The 16932-nt window shown below is 36.5% G+C and overlaps 1 protein-coding gene across 2 annotated transcripts in view; it reads right to left on the bottom strand.

Moving 5' to 3' along the window:
• LOC139967684 (probable ATP-dependent RNA helicase DHX34) overlaps window positions 1–16932 on the bottom strand; it is a 28773-nt gene that overhangs the window by 2987 nt on the left and 8854 nt on the right. Inside the window, exons 10-26 of one of the 2 annotated variants that reach the window (XM_071971686.1) lie at window positions 16646–16753; window positions 15674–15770; window positions 15084–15231; window positions 13503–13677; window positions 12733–12819; window positions 11889–11963; window positions 10852–10965; window positions 9732–9890; window positions 8377–8484; window positions 7671–7817; window positions 6336–6478; window positions 5186–5296; window positions 4597–4718; window positions 2797–2961; window positions 2182–2284; window positions 1422–1555; window positions 499–681 (exon numbers count right to left, since the gene is read on the bottom strand). In XM_071971686.1, the coding sequence (XP_071827787.1) occupies window positions 512–681; window positions 1422–1555; window positions 2182–2284; window positions 2797–2961; window positions 4597–4718; window positions 5186–5296; window positions 6336–6478; window positions 7671–7817; window positions 8377–8484; window positions 9732–9890; window positions 10852–10965; window positions 11889–11963; window positions 12733–12819; window positions 13503–13677; window positions 15084–15231; window positions 15674–15770; window positions 16646–16753 (2166 nt within the window). In that variant the 3' untranslated portion in view covers window positions 499–511. The remainder of the gene's footprint in view (window positions 1–498; window positions 682–1421; window positions 1556–2181; window positions 2285–2796; window positions 2962–4596; window positions 4719–5185; window positions 5297–6335; window positions 6479–7670; window positions 7818–8376; window positions 8485–9731; window positions 9891–10851; window positions 10966–11888; window positions 11964–12732; window positions 12820–13502; window positions 13678–15083; window positions 15232–15673; window positions 15771–16645; window positions 16754–16932) is intronic. The other variant, XM_071971684.1, reaches the window with a different exon arrangement.

Below are 16932 nucleotides of genomic sequence, written 5' to 3'. Positions count from 1 at the left end.
TTGTGTTTCAATGGTTCAGAAACAACTAGCTGCACTGTAGTGATGATAAGTAGGGTGGGTGTGTTTACCTATCGCAGTATTGGAGAAAGTGGTCAGATGCTGAGGTACACTCTCGTTAGTTGGATAGAGATGTAAAACTGGCGGTCCTGAGTGCGACAATTACACACCTGCCTTGTAACTCTCTGATGACTCAGCAAAAAGAAAAGGCTCAGTATAATATAAGCAGTGTTTGTCCAATGAGCTTCTCTTGGCTTCCTCACACTAGCGAAATACTTAACTAAACTAAACTTAATCATAGAGTAGGCGAGATACCATGGCCCCACATAAGCAACACTGGAATAGTTGCAATGTCAAGCCACCCCTATCACAGAAATGGTTACCACCACATACCACCCCTATCACAGTTAATAGCGAGCAGCTTCAACGTAGGGCTTGATCATTATCAATTTTATCCATTTCATATTTCATTTACATTGTGACTGATACATATTGGCTCACTCACAAATAGAGGTCAGCTTGTCACTTTACTCTCCTCTGTTCTTTGGTGGTCCCTCCTGTGCTTCAGGATTTCAGAGGTTGTGAACGAGAATTGTTCGTCGCAGATCGGACAGTGGTAATCCCTACGCAGAGATTTTGGGCCTTGAGACTTAGCTTCATCAGACTGATCTTGTGATGAAGAAGCTAGATGGACAAAACAAAGAGAAAATGAATCAAAGTATTCTTGGAGAAAGAATTTTAAGCAAGGACAACTATCATCAGAAAATTATTGCAATGGTGCTCTTCAGCCAAAGGATAAAGGACGCTGTCATATCAGTCCTATCTAGTTTCCGCAAAGCTTGACAAGCCGCAGCCTATGACATCATCACATCAACGGTACCATGAGTAGATCAATATTAGTGCATGCAATTTCGTTTGTACTTATTGCAGAAGAAATCATCTTTTGAAACATATTCTCAAAGTTTCAAGTCAAGCTGACTGTTTTAAGCACCTTAACTGGTCTGTTCTAAAGTATTTTCATTTCTTTAGGCCAAACTGCACAAGTGGGACCATGAATTAGTCAATCTCCCATGGCGTCAGTTTGCCAGTTCATCAGGTGTGTTTGCTGATTGTGAAAGCTTTCAAGCAATTGTGTTACATTGATTCAGAGTTCTTCAAACAGTACAGTGGCCTTTTAGACAGATATAACAGCGCCCTCAGTAAAATGCTGAAGAGCTTCATTGAAACATGTATATAAATTATTCAGAGACATATGTCTCAACCTGAGCCCAGAGGTTGGACCTTATTGAGATTGCACTCACTTCATTCATCTCACTAACCTCCCACCTCTCCCCTCCTCACCACACACAACCTAACCTTTCAATTTCTAGTGATAATATGGTCAATAATCCTTCAAATATAAAAATATAAGCTAAAGGACCTACTCTTTTCTGGCTCTGAACAGCTTGCTTCATGCTCCAATTTTTCAAGTGTAGTAATGACCATGGACTGGTTGCAGATAGGACATGTCCAGTGCTTCCTTAACACTGATATGTAATCGGCAGAAGCATCTGCCAAGCTAAGAAGGATGTGAAACAAAGATTGATATCTTCTCTGAAGGGTCGCCAAATATTGGTTTGTTGATCTTAAATTGTTAATTACTTTTAAATAATTGCCTCTCATATGCTGGATTGGTCATCAAGTAATTCTGATGTCATAGGTTCTCATCCAATAATCTAGCCAATGACTTCTTTGTTGTGTAAAAACTTGTTTGTAATTTCTTAAGACCAATTTCTGTTGATGATTTTCTTAAAATAAGTTATTTCAAGTGAGATGTTGGGAAAATTTGATGGAATTCACTATTACAAAAGTGCATCGCAGTACGTATCAGCATTAGAAGTACAGTTCATTTCCTTTCTAGAAATAAATACCTACAGAAGTAACACAAAACATAAATACGTTACTCAGAACGTGAGGGCATCATTTTGAAAAAGACCTCATTGTGAACCTTTGTAAGTATGGCTATGTCTGGACTGTGATTATGATGAAGTTCTCTAAAAGAGAAAAGTAGTCTACATCCCTCTTATTCAAACCTTTTGTTGCTTGGTGACCACAATTCCCACCTTCATCACCATGGCAACCCTCCAGCTGATGATCTTTAGCCGATGATTAACAGAGAAGTTGTGAGGTTTTTAAAGTTCTTACCATCCAAATATAAAATAGTCCTTTATCTGGTAGCCTCCTTTCACAGGATGAGGAGAAGCATTCTTGCTCTGACTTGTAAAGTATGAACTCTTTGAATCTGAAACTGAACAAAAAAGGACCATTACATCTATCTTACTGTATCAAAATCTCTTCCAGTATAGTAAGCAAACTCCTTACTTTCATGCGGAGTTAATTTCAAAGTGAGTTCTTCTATCTGTAATTATTTTCAGTTCTTGTTTTCTTTCTTCATCAAGAGTGTGAGCTTACTGATATAAATTGAAACTCATCCTTTCATCCTTTTGTTCCATTTCAAGACAAGTCACAGTTTATCAATTGATAAAGTGCCAAATTGACATCATTCATAACTGTTCGTCATCTGTTCCTACCACCATGCAATAACCTTCCCACCCCACCCCACCCACTCCCGCCCCCTACCCCCCTCTAACACATCACATAAAGAAAGGAGATCCCTGATTTCCTTGCTATTTGCTGTTTGATAATTCATTACTTTTGTTAGCAATACAACTAGAGAAGTATAACATGTATAACTATTAGACTGAGGTCGTTATTATCATCATAAAACATGCATAAATTAATTTCTGTTGTGATAGTTACCAGCTAATGGTCCTGCATACATTGTCTGTAGTTCTGTTTGTGAGGTTCTCTTCATGGTATATTTGACATCACTGTCTAAGAACTGAGCTAGTTTACTGGCCAGTAGTCTCTCTTGATGTTTAATCTCAAGGTTTGGAGATTCTAGTCCGCTCCTCAGCTCCGTCTCTGGAGGCAGAAACATAAGACCAAACAATGGTATTAAACCCTGACAGTTCATAGAAATTATACAAAAATAATATATTTCATGTTAATTTCAGTTTCACTGACCACTTCCTCCTCAAATCATCTGTCGGAGAAAATATTTCCAGTCCAGAAATATTTTATGTTCAGCCAAGGAAGCATTAGACCACTGGTATGGGTTTAAACCCCACTACTCAGCCTCACACAAAATATCATAGGTACTTATTATCACAACCTTGCGGTTAGAGCTAGTTATAGACCTAATTTATAGTTAAACTTTTTCATTTTTTCTGCGGTTGGGGTGGGGGGGGGGGGGCTGGTGGGTGGGTGGAGACCTCAGACTCCCCTACATGGGAGTCGATTTCAATGATCCCAGGCCCACAACTCTTCTTTATAAGATCTTTCATTGGTCTCTGGCGCTTACATAAATGTTCAGCTCCTATACCTAAATCAGTCAGGGGAAATTTAGAATTTTGTTTTAATCGTAACACTAAACCAACGATTATCAATGCCCTTGCTCTTTATAGTTTTTACAATATCTTTTATTCTACTTAATTTCATATCCATTTACTAAGGCACCATATCAGGAACAGAGGTTATTGTGTGGCCTACAAATATTCAACTTCAAAATATACGTCCTTGGTTCAGAATTGTCTCACAGTCTTAATGTTTCATTCCATAGATAAAGGGACTCATTAACTTCACTATCAACTGGGAAGAGGACCTTGGCTCTGGTGAGGGGGGAAAAGGAGGGTAACTCTGTGAGGGGGGAAGGAGGGGAACTCTGTGAGAGTGACTCTGGTAAGGGGAGGGGGGAAGGAGCAGGACTCTGGTTTAGGAACCTAGGCTCTGGCAGGGGGGAATGGGAGAGGGCCCCTAGTTTATGAATTTAGCTCTGATGAGGGGGCAAGTGAGGGACCACTAATTATGAACCTCAGCTCTGGTGTGCGGGGAAGGGAGGGGATCCTAGGTTTAGGAACCTCGGCCCTGGCAAGGATACAGGGAGGAGATTTAATTTAGGAACCTTGGTGGCTAGAATCCTTGCCATTAAAACCTGTCAGTGAGTGACAGCACAGTCACCGAGGGGATACTAGTATAGGATGGATTTTTCAGGGATGTGTGTTGCCAGGTCTGGGGCGGTCCCCCAGGCTGAGGTCTAGCGTCCCTCACCCCAACAGTCTCCTTGTGGCTGTCTGATTCTTAGCATTTCCTGCTTCCATCTGTTCAAAAGTAATCTATATATTCTTGCCGTACTCATTGTTGTTTACAATTTCAGTCTTAATATTTCTTTTGTTATCAGTCTCCAAAATTCCCCCCTCCCTGTAAGGTGTTCAATTTGTGAGATTATTGCTAGTGTGTATAAACCAGACAATTTCTTTGTAATTATTCTACACATTACATTACAATACATACATTAAGTAGCAAAGAAGATGTTCAGCTGCACAGTAGCTTGCTATTCTTATAAGAATTTGCTTAAATTTTCAAATACAACAGTCGAAATAAGCTGGTTATCCATGTAACAGGGATGCCAAGACTGTTAAAATGTTGGAAATATCGAATTTGGAATAAACTTGATTCAGAACTGACTGGAAGGAATATTTATTAGAAATAGCTAAATACCTTTTAGTTTCATTTCTAGGAGCCTGGTCCAAACATTCCTGAGCTGCAGCACAGCTGAAACTAAAGACTGCGAACCCTCACAGTCAGTGAAAGTAAATTCCAGCCAGTCATCAGCAATGATTCTATGAAAAAAAACAAATAACTTTGTAAATCAACATACAAATATATATCCAGTGACCTTTAAAGGTGTTGATCAATCCTATGCAAAACACACTGTGAAGTAAATTTCCCTTATTTAAGCTTAGCTTGGAGTTTAGATTCCCCTTGTCATTCAAATTTGATTATTTTCCCCAAATTTAGATTAGTTCATAAAGTTTATATGGAAGGAAGAAAGTAAGGATAAATAAGTACAGAATATTCTTTTTTTAGAGTGGAAGGATGGGAAGTTTTGAGAATAAATTAAAATTTCATTTGGCTCCCTTTGACTTCATTCATAAACTTTCCAATTGAAATTGTGGAGTCTTATGGGAAATTCTTTATTTAAATATGTTATGTTTTGATAGGGATTTTAAATCCAGTTCATATTGGTATCAACTATCAATATTTATTGCATAGAATAGGTTTGATAATTAACTGCATGGTCACTCACCTGGTGCAGTCCATATTGGTATCAATACTGGTTGCATAGAGTAGGATTGTCTGCAAGGCTGGAACCTTCATTGTGTTGACCAAGTATGGTTTATTTGTCTCAAGTAGTGAACTAAGAAAAAGAGACAATCCCATCCAAACAATTAACAAGGATAAACAAAACTGTGAGACATTGCCCTTCTCTCTTTATGGTCTAAATTGGCATTCTTTGTTTATTGTTATGAAAGAGAAATTAATAGTCTTGTTGACAGAACCTGAGCACTCACATCATAATGAAAGAGGAATGTGACACACCACTTTTCTCTTTAAATCAACCAGACAGTCACTTTGTCTCTATAAAGACTGGACTTTTAATTTAAATGGTTACTTCCCCGATACCATGAAATAGGTCAATGTGTTTGATGTGATCTAACAATGTCTTATGACTTGTGGCTTATCCCAATCAAGGACGTTACTTCCCCGTTACTTCCCCGATACCATGAAACAGGTCAATGTGTTTGATAAGATTTCTTTGAATCATTTGTCCCATAATTTTTTATTTTTTATTGTCTTGTAAAGCGCATAGAACTTTTGGATTATGCGCTATATAAATAATATAATAATATAATCATAATAATAATAAGATCTAACAGTGCCTTATGAATAATTTCTTATCCAAATCAAGGACGTTCTAAAGCTAAGATAAGTTGATGTTATTGGCAGTACCAACAAAAGGAAAACCATGTCTTACTAACAGCATTTTAATTGCATGTTAAAGAGAGATCTGGTTATCTGATTATATAATTCCAAATGACTTTAGTTCCAAATGATGCTGTTTCTCCATCTCTCTGAAGAGTGATGTAGTAAAAGCCTTTAAAATAAACTAAATAATCTATTTTGCCTGTCTGTTGCCTGATGGAAGGGCATTATTTTACAACGTTTATCAGCTACATATCCACCCGGGCTTATTACTTACACTTCACGTCAGGTGGCTTCACAATTTAAAGTTTTAGTCGATTTCGGATTTTTTTAACAAATTGAAAGACCAATTCAGATCGTACAAGAATAGCTCCACTTTAATTTGGCAGGCCAGGGGTTGGACCATGCGTATGAGCTATGGCTTAATTGTGTCATACTCTCCTGAATTTATAGTCCTTTATGTTAATACTCACACATAAGAAAGTAATGAATGTTTGTTGCTGAGTGGTCCTTTCGATCCAAGACTGACATTATCATCTTCTGGTGGAGGTGGCTCCAATAGAGCAGGATTATTAGCAAATATACTGTTAGGGTGTAAGACCACAAATGGCTTGGCCTGAAAGGAAACAGTTTGAAATGTTATTTATCAAAAATATTATTACATATGTTTCTATCTGTTAAAAATCTTTCAGTTAGCATCTCTTACAAGACTGAACAGAATATTTTGATCCCATGGAGCTATAGCTAAAGTTTTCCAGCATGTACTGTTTACATCTCACTTCTTTGGTTCAATTTCTGTTTATTCGTTTAACAGAATATCCAAAATCTAACGTTGTTATTAAAGTGTACAACACATTTCACACAGAGGCATAGTAAATGGATGGTTCGGGCAGTTCATTAAACCAGGGTTCTCATTGTCATTGTCAAGGGTTGGATCTGAAATTTGGAGCCAACAGATCACAAGATCTGGTCATGTTTTAACATGAATAATTAAATGAATATACCAACATGCATATGCCTTTGTCTGGTTTGTTTTTCTGGTTGAGAACTTAACTGCCAATTTCAATAACAGATCTATCAGATACCTATTTCTCTAAAATTACATTTATGGCTTTGTGGCAAGTGCAGTTCAGATGAAGTTAATACAAAGGGTCCCAGCTACTATTCTTCAAGCGGGGCCTCTGAAAGCCCAAGCTATAAACAAGTTTCACAATTTATATCTACGGCTTCAATATTAAAGGGCGTTGTGGTCAAGTGGTTAAGGCAGTGGACTTGTGATCTAAGGATTACAGGTTCGAGTCCTGGCCAGATCATTGCGTTGCGTCCTTGGGCAAGGCACTTTATCTCCATTGCCTCTCTTCACCCAGGTGTATAAATAGGGACTTGGGAGGTAACTTGTTAATATAGTTGCGTGCGCCGGTTTGTGGCTGCACCCTATGGGAAGTCCCCTGGGGGACACGTGGATGTGGTGCACTGTTGTGCCCCAGGAGAGATTGATTGAATTGTGCACACTTGGTGTGTAGTTGTGACAAGTTACCAATGACCAGGATTAAATTATAAAGTCGTGTGAGAGGGCTTTGGCCTTGAACAAGACTGTAAACCTAAAATAATAATAAATAATAATTCACAAAGCTGTTGAACTGTACAGTTGGGAGAATTTAGTATCAAATGATGCAGAAAATGTACTTCAATCAACATGAAAATAAAATATGTGCAACAGATTCAGATTAATTCTGTCATTACAGAGAAAAACACCATCAAATATGTTAAACAGACCTATTTGAAGCTTTCAGTTCCATTTCCCTTACCTTGGTGTGATAAACCTGGTCTGAATCTTTCCTATATGAATTACAGTCGTCTGCTATGGCCAATTGGGGATAGAGTCCACTACATAGGATGACTTTCAATACGTTCAGTTCTCGAAGTGAAAATCTCTTGTTGAGTTGGGCTGCCGCCTTCAAAGATAACATTGTATGATGACGTTTAATTTGCAAATGTTATTTTGGATATATAAAGATCTGAAAGAACTTTTGAAGATCATATGAATATTGATATAGTATGTAAATTATTAATCATGCATAAACATATGAATTAAACAATAGTAACTTCTTTGTTTTTCCTGCTACATTTATATAAATTCATTGGTGTGGATACCAGGAATACTGCTAAATATCTTAACTTCGTTACGGTTGGCTAAACCTGATCTAAATATCGATTAAAAAAAGAGAGGAAACATTTGAAAGCCCTTCATACATGAAAAATATATCGAAAAAAATAATGAATCAAAATGGTAGTCACCAATACTAAATTTAACAAAGATTAATTACAGAGTGGGGAAGTACAGATAAACCAAGAATATCTAGAGATATCAAGGCCAGATATCGGTTTTCCAGACACAAAAATAATGGTGATAATTGAGTTTCTTATACTGAATTGTAGTGTGTTATTGCAATGGATTACACACTGTGCTTTGTGTGAGGTTTTGCAGTTTGTCAAGAGTCTATCTAACTTTACCTGTAGTTTATCCATGTTATGAGATAATTTAAACTCTAAATGGCTTATATCAAAGGATTCGCTTTCCTCTTCCTCCTCCTCCTCTTCTCCTCCGTCCATCTCTGTATTCTGGGGACGAAAGACAAATTGTGAAAACCTGATTGGAGACCTGGTTTGGGTGATCAAGAATTTTAATCAGCTTTACAATGAAGACTTAATTCAGTGCTATTGTGAGTGGATGAAGGCAGTGGCATGAGGCAATGAAATGTAGCATCTGGGATGTCGTGGGGTTACACTCCCTGGAGGGCCAAAAGTAATTTGGGGTTTTTCATCCCTGAGAAATCCACAGTTTTCCAATCTGAAATGGTCTTCCACATTGTGAAAACTTCAAAATGAGCTAAAAAATAAACGTGAAGTGTAATTAAAAAGCCATTGGGTTTCTACCACATGCATATGTGGCTGCATAGCATCGCAAAAAGACTTCCCTTCCAGGCGAATATCATTATACTGACATACTTTTTCTTAGTAAAAGTTTTCAAAGTTTTATTAAGGTTTAAGGACAGCAAGAAAACACCCTTTTTTTATGATTAGAAGAGGATTCAAAGAGCTCAGAGTTACAAGCCCTGTGGTTTATCAATGGAGCTATCTGCCCTTTATAGTTGGCAGTAATCCCCACATAGCCACTTAAAAAATTAAAGCTGAACACAACTTTATCTAGCTGCCACATCAAGACTCACTAGTAATAAAACTATAAGAAAATAATTCATATGTGGCACACTATGGTATAGTAATACATTTATTCTGCCCAGAGAAAAACCTTCTAGCTATGAAAGTTTAGTCTTTTGAAGTCTTCAATCCAACGGGAAAAATGAAGGCAGTTGATTCTTTCTTGCACATCTCTATTCTTAACTGAGGTTAGATGCGGCCATTATTTTGGATGTGGCCACTATTTTAGATGCGGCCACTAGTTTAGATGTGGCCAGTATTTTTGATGCGGCCACTATTTTAGATGCCGCCAATACTTTTGTTGCGGCCAGTATTTTTGATGAGGCCACTATTTTAGATGAGGCCATTATTTTTAGATGTGGTCACTATTTTAGATGCAGCCATTATGTTAGATGCAGCCATTATTATTAAACTGGAGGCTTGAGACTTTATGGCCCATGAAAGACGTTACACCATGAAACTAGTTCGACTATCGTACAAACATTAATGTTAACAGAAAAGTCTGTAAGTAACATAGTATACAATATGACTTAAGGCTTGCTAATGTCATTAACTATTGTAAATGTATAGAATCTTTTGGTCATTTAAATAGACAAACATGAAACCATGTTTGGATCATGAACAGGCAGGTTGTGGTAAATTCAACTCACACTAAAGTCTAGTTTCAAGACCTTCCTCTTCCGTGGGTTCTTTTGTTTATTCCGTTTCAGTGAGCTGAGCTTTCTCCTGTCTCTGCCTCGTTCCAGTCTCTCATTTACAGAATACATTCCCTTGTTGTGTTGACTCCCATATCCCAACATGTTGTGATCCTGGAAAAACGAGCAAATATAAAATTAAAAGCAAATAAAATCACGGAAGTTAAATTACTGAGACTGACACAGACCTAACTTATCATCTTTAGTTTATATGACAGAGATCTTTGTGAATAACGACTCCTCCAAACAACGAAGAAAATTCTTATTCCGTCTGGGAGACGTCGTAGTTTTTAAAGTCATATCTGAGGGTTGTCATGTTCGCAAATCTGTGATGTCATAGTGCCACTAGGACATCAAGCGTTGTACTTTATCTTCTTTTTTGTTTTGTTTTCTTATTTTCAACGTAGAATGCTAACAGTGTTGACATTGAAACAAACGCTATCATTATTAGGTCATGTGAAGAGCTTCAACATTTTACATTCAGTATTTGCAAATCCATCAACATCACAGAAAATGAACACTGGAATAAATAAAGCAAAATCATTTAATAATTAAAGCACATTTGGCTAGATGATGTTATTTAGACTTGCTTATGTTATGTACTTTTACTGATAATTTTTTAACTGTCTTATCATGTGTTCATGTTCTCAATGTCTTACTGGCACAAAAATATAAGTGCCTTTCTTTCAGCTGGCAAATGACAAACATCCACTTGATTAAGCCAGTAAATTAACTAAGTTTCAAGTCCCAGTTAACACACAGAGTAAAACCTAACCCAGGGTTAGCAATTACCAACAAAAACATTTGACCAATGACCTGTTGAACTAGTAAATAGTCAGTATGTGAGGTAATGTTAGCTCTGGTGCCACTCCAACCCGCCCCCCTGCACCCCCCATCAGCCAGCAGATAGAATTTAAATAAGGATTGCCACCAACTACCCAACTGAGAAGCTGAGTTTGCAGATCTCAATCCCGAGCATGGCAAGTATCCTATTTTAGTCATAAATTTTCTTTCCCCTTTCAAACTTTTATGAAACTTTAATAAATACTTCAATATCTGAGACAAAATAGTTTACCTTGAGCAAGTCTCTGAATTGTCGCTTAAGTTTAGACATTTCATAGAATCTCTGCTCTTCCAGGCATCTACGTTTGCACCATTTTCTAGAACCTGCTCCTCTTTCGGCTTTTACCTTCAAAAATAAACGATGGCAACTCGAGAGCATTTGTTTTTATATTCGGTTAGAGTTAGAGCCTAAATCGTCTATCAGTCTATTCCTTTAAATACACCTAGTATAGCCTACCAATAATCCCATCCAATAGGTTCTCTGAGTATTAAGTTAAACTATGAAAACCAAGTATAGTTCACTCAAAATGTTTATCAAAAGGTTCATTATAGGGTAAGATAATTAATAAATATAATTAAAACAGAAGAGACACAGTATTTTGTCAGGCTTTAATTACCCCAAATATACCCCAAAGATTACCTTGTTTTAAGTACACATGTATGACATGAAAACAATATTTTTATGGAGCTAGTAGCAACATAATTATACAGCAGCAAACTGAAACATGAAATTAAATCTATATGTCAGGTCAACGGTATATAAAATATGTTCAAAATCTTGATGCAAAGAATGACTATATGTGCCTCGTTCGAATATCGTGAAGCAATTATTTTTACTTCAGCTTTCATCGTTTTGTTTTAGTGTTAATGAATCCAACTTCAATGATATGTGAGGGGAGAAATAACATAATTTACCAAAACGATTTTTAGCTACAAACAACCATCTCGCACATAATGCATTGTTTAATATTAAACTATATTATCATTAACAGCTCATAGCAAAGCTATATGTACGAAAAAGATGATATAGGGTATAATTACAAAACTGAAACCACAAATGTTGTTAGAAGATGTTAGTAGATGGTAGTCCTCTATAAAGATTGACGGCAAAGTATTTTACCGTCAGTTCGCAGAAATAAAGCCAAGAGGCAATGACAAGAAACCAATCCTAAAGATGTCTAAGAAAAGAAAATTGCAATGCAAGATAAAAACTAACTATGAATGATTAAATTAAATGAAAATCCTTTGAAAAAAGTGAAATGGCTTTACCTGAATCCACTCATTGAAGGCACTGAGGAGAGTAAATGGACCTCCTTGGTCTGATTCAAGAGGTTTCCTCGCAGTCTGTTGAACAAGAAGTAATAAATCAACATTTATAGAAAAGGATACATACTGACATGTTGCAGAAAAAGGAATTCAACAGTAAATGACAAATGAACACAATTAAGAGGGATTTCTGTTTTACTTATGACCTGCATACAAAAGGAGCTACCAACAATATTAACCTTTTCATATTAAATCAGTGTTAAGCAATAAACCTTCAACAACATCAAAGAGGGATCTCTGTTTTGCTTATGACCTGCATACAAAAGCAGCTACCAACAATATTAACCTTTTCATATTAATGCAGTTTTAAACAAGAAACCCTCAACAATATCACATACTAACAATATTAACCTTTTCATATTAATGCAGTTTTAAGCAAGAAACCTTCAACAATATCACATACTAGCAATATTAACCTTTGCATATTAAATGAGTGTTAAGCAATAAACCTTCAACAACATCAAAGAGGGATTTCTGTTTTGCTTATGACCTGCATACAAAAGCAGCTACCAACAATATTAACCTTTTCATATTAATGCAGTGTTAAGCAAGAAACCTTCAACAATATCAAAGAGGAATTTCCGTTTTGGTTATGACCAAAAAGCAGTTACCAATAATATTAACCTTTTTTTATATTAATGCAGTGTTAAATCAAGAAGCCTTCACAATATCGACACAACAAGGTACTGACAAACTTGCTTTGATCAATCACATTTAATATGTTTCAAATAGCGCTTCAAGAACTAGATAATATTTGCATGAGAGATTAAAAAGGTTCTGAACTTACGATGGCATCTGAGTCATGATAGGCCTTGTTAGTGAAGGGTGACTGGACACTCAGGGCAGCTGCTATACATAACACAGGCTCAACCATCTGTAAGGAACAGCAATTAACAAATCATCAAAGAACTGGCTCAAATCACAAAAAAAGAGAGAACCAAAATCAGTCATCTTCCCCTCCCCATAACCCCCACCCCCCCACATATATTCCACACATATCAACATTTCTTTCTCCAGAATTTTTTGGCCACCCTCTAAAATATTTTGACAACCCTAAATAGGGTCACCCCCCATTAAGTAGGGTCGCCCACCAACCCCCCCCCCCCGGCATTTGAGTACTACTGCAGACCAATATATTGACTACTTTACCAAGTTTTAAGTACATTCACTGACATCTCTGGGAGAGGTAGCAGTTTAACCGATATCATAGAAGGCTGTTCCAATCACCTCCATGACCTTTGCCTTGCAAATTATTAATAACTTGCCAATCAGCCAATCAACTCATAACTGTTTTCCTTTTGGCAACTTTTTCACCTTGTATGAAGACATTAAGCTACAAACACAGCCGGCACCACTAAAGTTCTGAAGTTACTTACATAGTATGTTAGTATACATGTATAGTATTTATTGTATAGTATGTTAGTGTACATAGTATGAAGTTACATACATAGTATGTCATAGTTTGTTTGGCACTATATAAAATTTATGTATTTTTATTATAGTACTGTGAGATTTTATATTCAGTAAAGTATACTTAAAGAAAGAATGACATTGTACCTGAAAGAGTGTTCCCATGATAAGCATTTTCCCTATCACAACATCCACTGGTAGGTTAGCTAACATCGTTCCCACGGGAGTCAGCTTCTCGTTGGCGTCCACTGCTCCTTGCTCTCTTAAAAATACCAAAGACGTCTCCATGCTAGCTACAGGTGGCGGCTCAATGAACGGGAAGCTGTAAATTAAAAGTGAAAGCTGTTTATCAAAACTATTCACCGCCAACATTCCTTCCGTCATCACATGGCTAACAGCTTCCCATAACAACTTCGATAAAATGATATCACTCATCTATGAAAGATTGATTATTTATCACCAGAGTGGGCTTCAAATAACTTCATTGGACATGCATCATCGTATTCTCCAGTGTTCCTCTTACACAGAAATCCAACTAGGTTTGATATTGGTAAACAGAAACATAAAACAGACTGATAAAGGTTTAGCTACACTATAAGAGAATATCTGTTGTGTACTTTTGGTTTTCCTGTGGCTTGTGAAATCAAAGGTATAACGGGGGTGCATGGTAATTTCTTGTGCCCTGTACTTTGCATAATGTGGTGTACGTATGTAGCTGCACTCGTAGACACTGTAGTTGCTACAATTTAATTAAAACTGATACAATTTGCACAGTGTGAGAAGGAAGCATCAGTTTTGTATTCTGAGAAACTTTGACACTTTATGTGACCCATTTACTGGAATTATACCATAATATTTAAAGCTTGCGCAAAGTTAAGGAAATTTTATCCTTGTTTCAACTGTTTTAACTCTCATTCTGACAGAGTCTGATCAAAGATATGCTGAAATCATTGAAAAGAAGGTTTTTTTCCCTTAATAGCATTGCGAAGTAAGACTATACCATCCTTTCATAATTGTTATACATGAATTGTCTCACTGATACACAGTTACAAAAGAAAAACAGCCTCAACAGGGACACCAAAACTGTTGCAAAGTTCGACCTTCAATATATGCAATGAAACAAGTTTCAACCAACAGTTTAGTCTCTTTTTTCTCTCTACATTGGTTTCCAGAATATGAACGTCAAACAAATTTAAAATTTGATTATCTTCCTGACAAAATTGATGGGAATGCTACTGTTTTAGTCCAAATCAACATTAATATGTCTCCAACTTGTTGCATACAATTTTAAATTAAAACAAATGATTGTATCTTAATATAAACTACAGGACACTGAAGGGCAAAATCTAACACAACTTTTTCTTGACAAACCTGTAAATATGTTTTATTATTTGAGTCCCTCCCCATTCCCCCTCCTCCTCAATTGTCCTATTCAAACATATAAGGTACTTCTTGTTTCTATATCTATCTTTTAGTGGATTATACACATCATCTTTCTTTTGCTGCCTTCCATCTGCCATTATTAATTCTATCAAATCATGGTTGTTCTCATTCTAGATTCTACATCTCATCATCTCATGCTCACTCCAACCTTTAATATTTTACATATCAATTTTCAATTTGAATTCACTTACCTAAAAACAATGAAATATTTGCTTGATAAAACCAAATCTGGCGCAATTATATAACCAAGTTAGGACCTTTCAAACAAAGAACAGTAAAACTTACACTCTTGGATTTTTCATTCCTAGAGATAACATTTGTAATGCCAATGAATCCAGTGGAACCCTTTGAATCTCAGGAGTAGAATAGTCTTGAAATCCATCAAAGTCCGATTCATCATAGAGACGGAAACAGACACCTGGACCAGTACGTCCTGTAATATGAAAGCACAATACTTATAACGGTGTCGTCCACATATACAAGAAAGTCTGATTTGTCATAGAGACAGAAACATACACCTGGACCAGTACGTCCTGTAATATAAAAGCACAATACTGCTATTTTTCCTGCGTACAAGAACTGCTATACCTCTTTTTTGTACAGCATCTTTGCGAGGCAAAACTGGATAAATATTATTCCCTGTAGTATGGGGGACATCTTAAGATGGGTGACCATATCTATTCTACGAAATCCAGGGACACAATATGGATGTTGACACTCTCATTAATGGAACAGACTAACAACATATATCATTGCATTTGCATAGTGAGTGACATAACACTGCCAACATGGATTTTCCTTGCTTATATATCCATTTATAAATTATTGAAATGTTGAAGAAATTTCATATTTTCAATTTCATAAATGATTCGTACCTGCTCTTCCTTTCCTCTGTTCTGCACTAGCTTGACTGATCCAGAATTCCTGTAGCTGTTGCATCTTAGCCTGGGCATTGTAACTCATCTCTTTAACCTTTAATCAAAACCAAAAATAACAGAGGTTGCATATCATAAAGGGCAAATGTATATCAACATTTCACAAGATTACCAGACATTCATATACTCTACCCACTGAGCTATCCTGCCCATAAATTGTTGATTCCTATTAATAACCATGGCTAATACAAATGTGCTAAATGCAACCCAGTTACTAAACGTTGATGGAATAGGAAATGCAAACTCCAGTCTATTTATCTTTATGAGTGATACTTAATAATACTCACAAGTAAAACCAAAAAAAAAATCATAATCAGTATAGCAGAATAATGCAAAATAATACTCACTATTAATTAAAGCATCATAATATTGCAGAAAATACTAACTAAAATTAGAGCAATTAAAGATATTTATGTCTAGACCAGGATTCGAACCTGTGAACACGTCCAGTGCTTTTTGGTGGCGATCCCTTTATCGCAATTTATTTACTGGTGTTGCCAGTCAGAAGCCAAATTACCTTACATACCATGTAACCAGGGATCACTCCTGAGATTCATTCCAGAAAACCCAGAAGAAATCCAACTTTTCATGTATAAATTACATAAATAAAACAAACAACTGTCAAAACAGGATTTGAACCAGTGACCTCAGGGTTATTCAAAGGTCACTGGTTTGAAACCTGTTCTAGCCACAAATTTGTCTATGCTCTTTTCCATTTTTTGCAATTTCCCCGTCAAGATTCCGTTGTTCATTTACTTTAGTATACAAAGTTATACTCGATGGAATAGCAGAATACTCATAATGAATACTCAATTTCACTGGCTATACTCTCCATCATATAAACAATACACACAATCATGTGTTAATACTCACTGGCTGGTATAATACTCATTATGAAAACAACATACTCACTTTTCCCGAATCAATAATAAATCTGACACCGTCGATAGTCACAGACGTTTCTGCAATGTTTGTGGACACGATACATTTTCTGACACCTTCTGGAGCAATATCAAACACCTGACGATGGAATCGAGATAGACATATCACCATAGGTTACCAAAACATAAAGAGAACAATGAGCAGCCGTCTAAAGTATGCTGAAGAATGAATAGCGCTCTAAAAGTATGCAGACCATTACACAATCCTAGGGATACACATATCATTATAACATCAATAGAGCTAAGAAAGTGTGCAGA

The sequence above is a fragment of the Apostichopus japonicus genome, chromosome 5, assembly GCF_037975245.1.
Source record: "Apostichopus japonicus isolate 1M-3 chromosome 5, ASM3797524v1, whole genome shotgun sequence".
Taxonomy (NCBI): domain Eukaryota; kingdom Metazoa; phylum Echinodermata; class Holothuroidea; order Aspidochirotida; family Stichopodidae; genus Apostichopus; species Apostichopus japonicus.
Note: the sequence above shows the minus strand (reverse complement) of the source record. Positions and strands in the feature narration are given on the sequence as shown.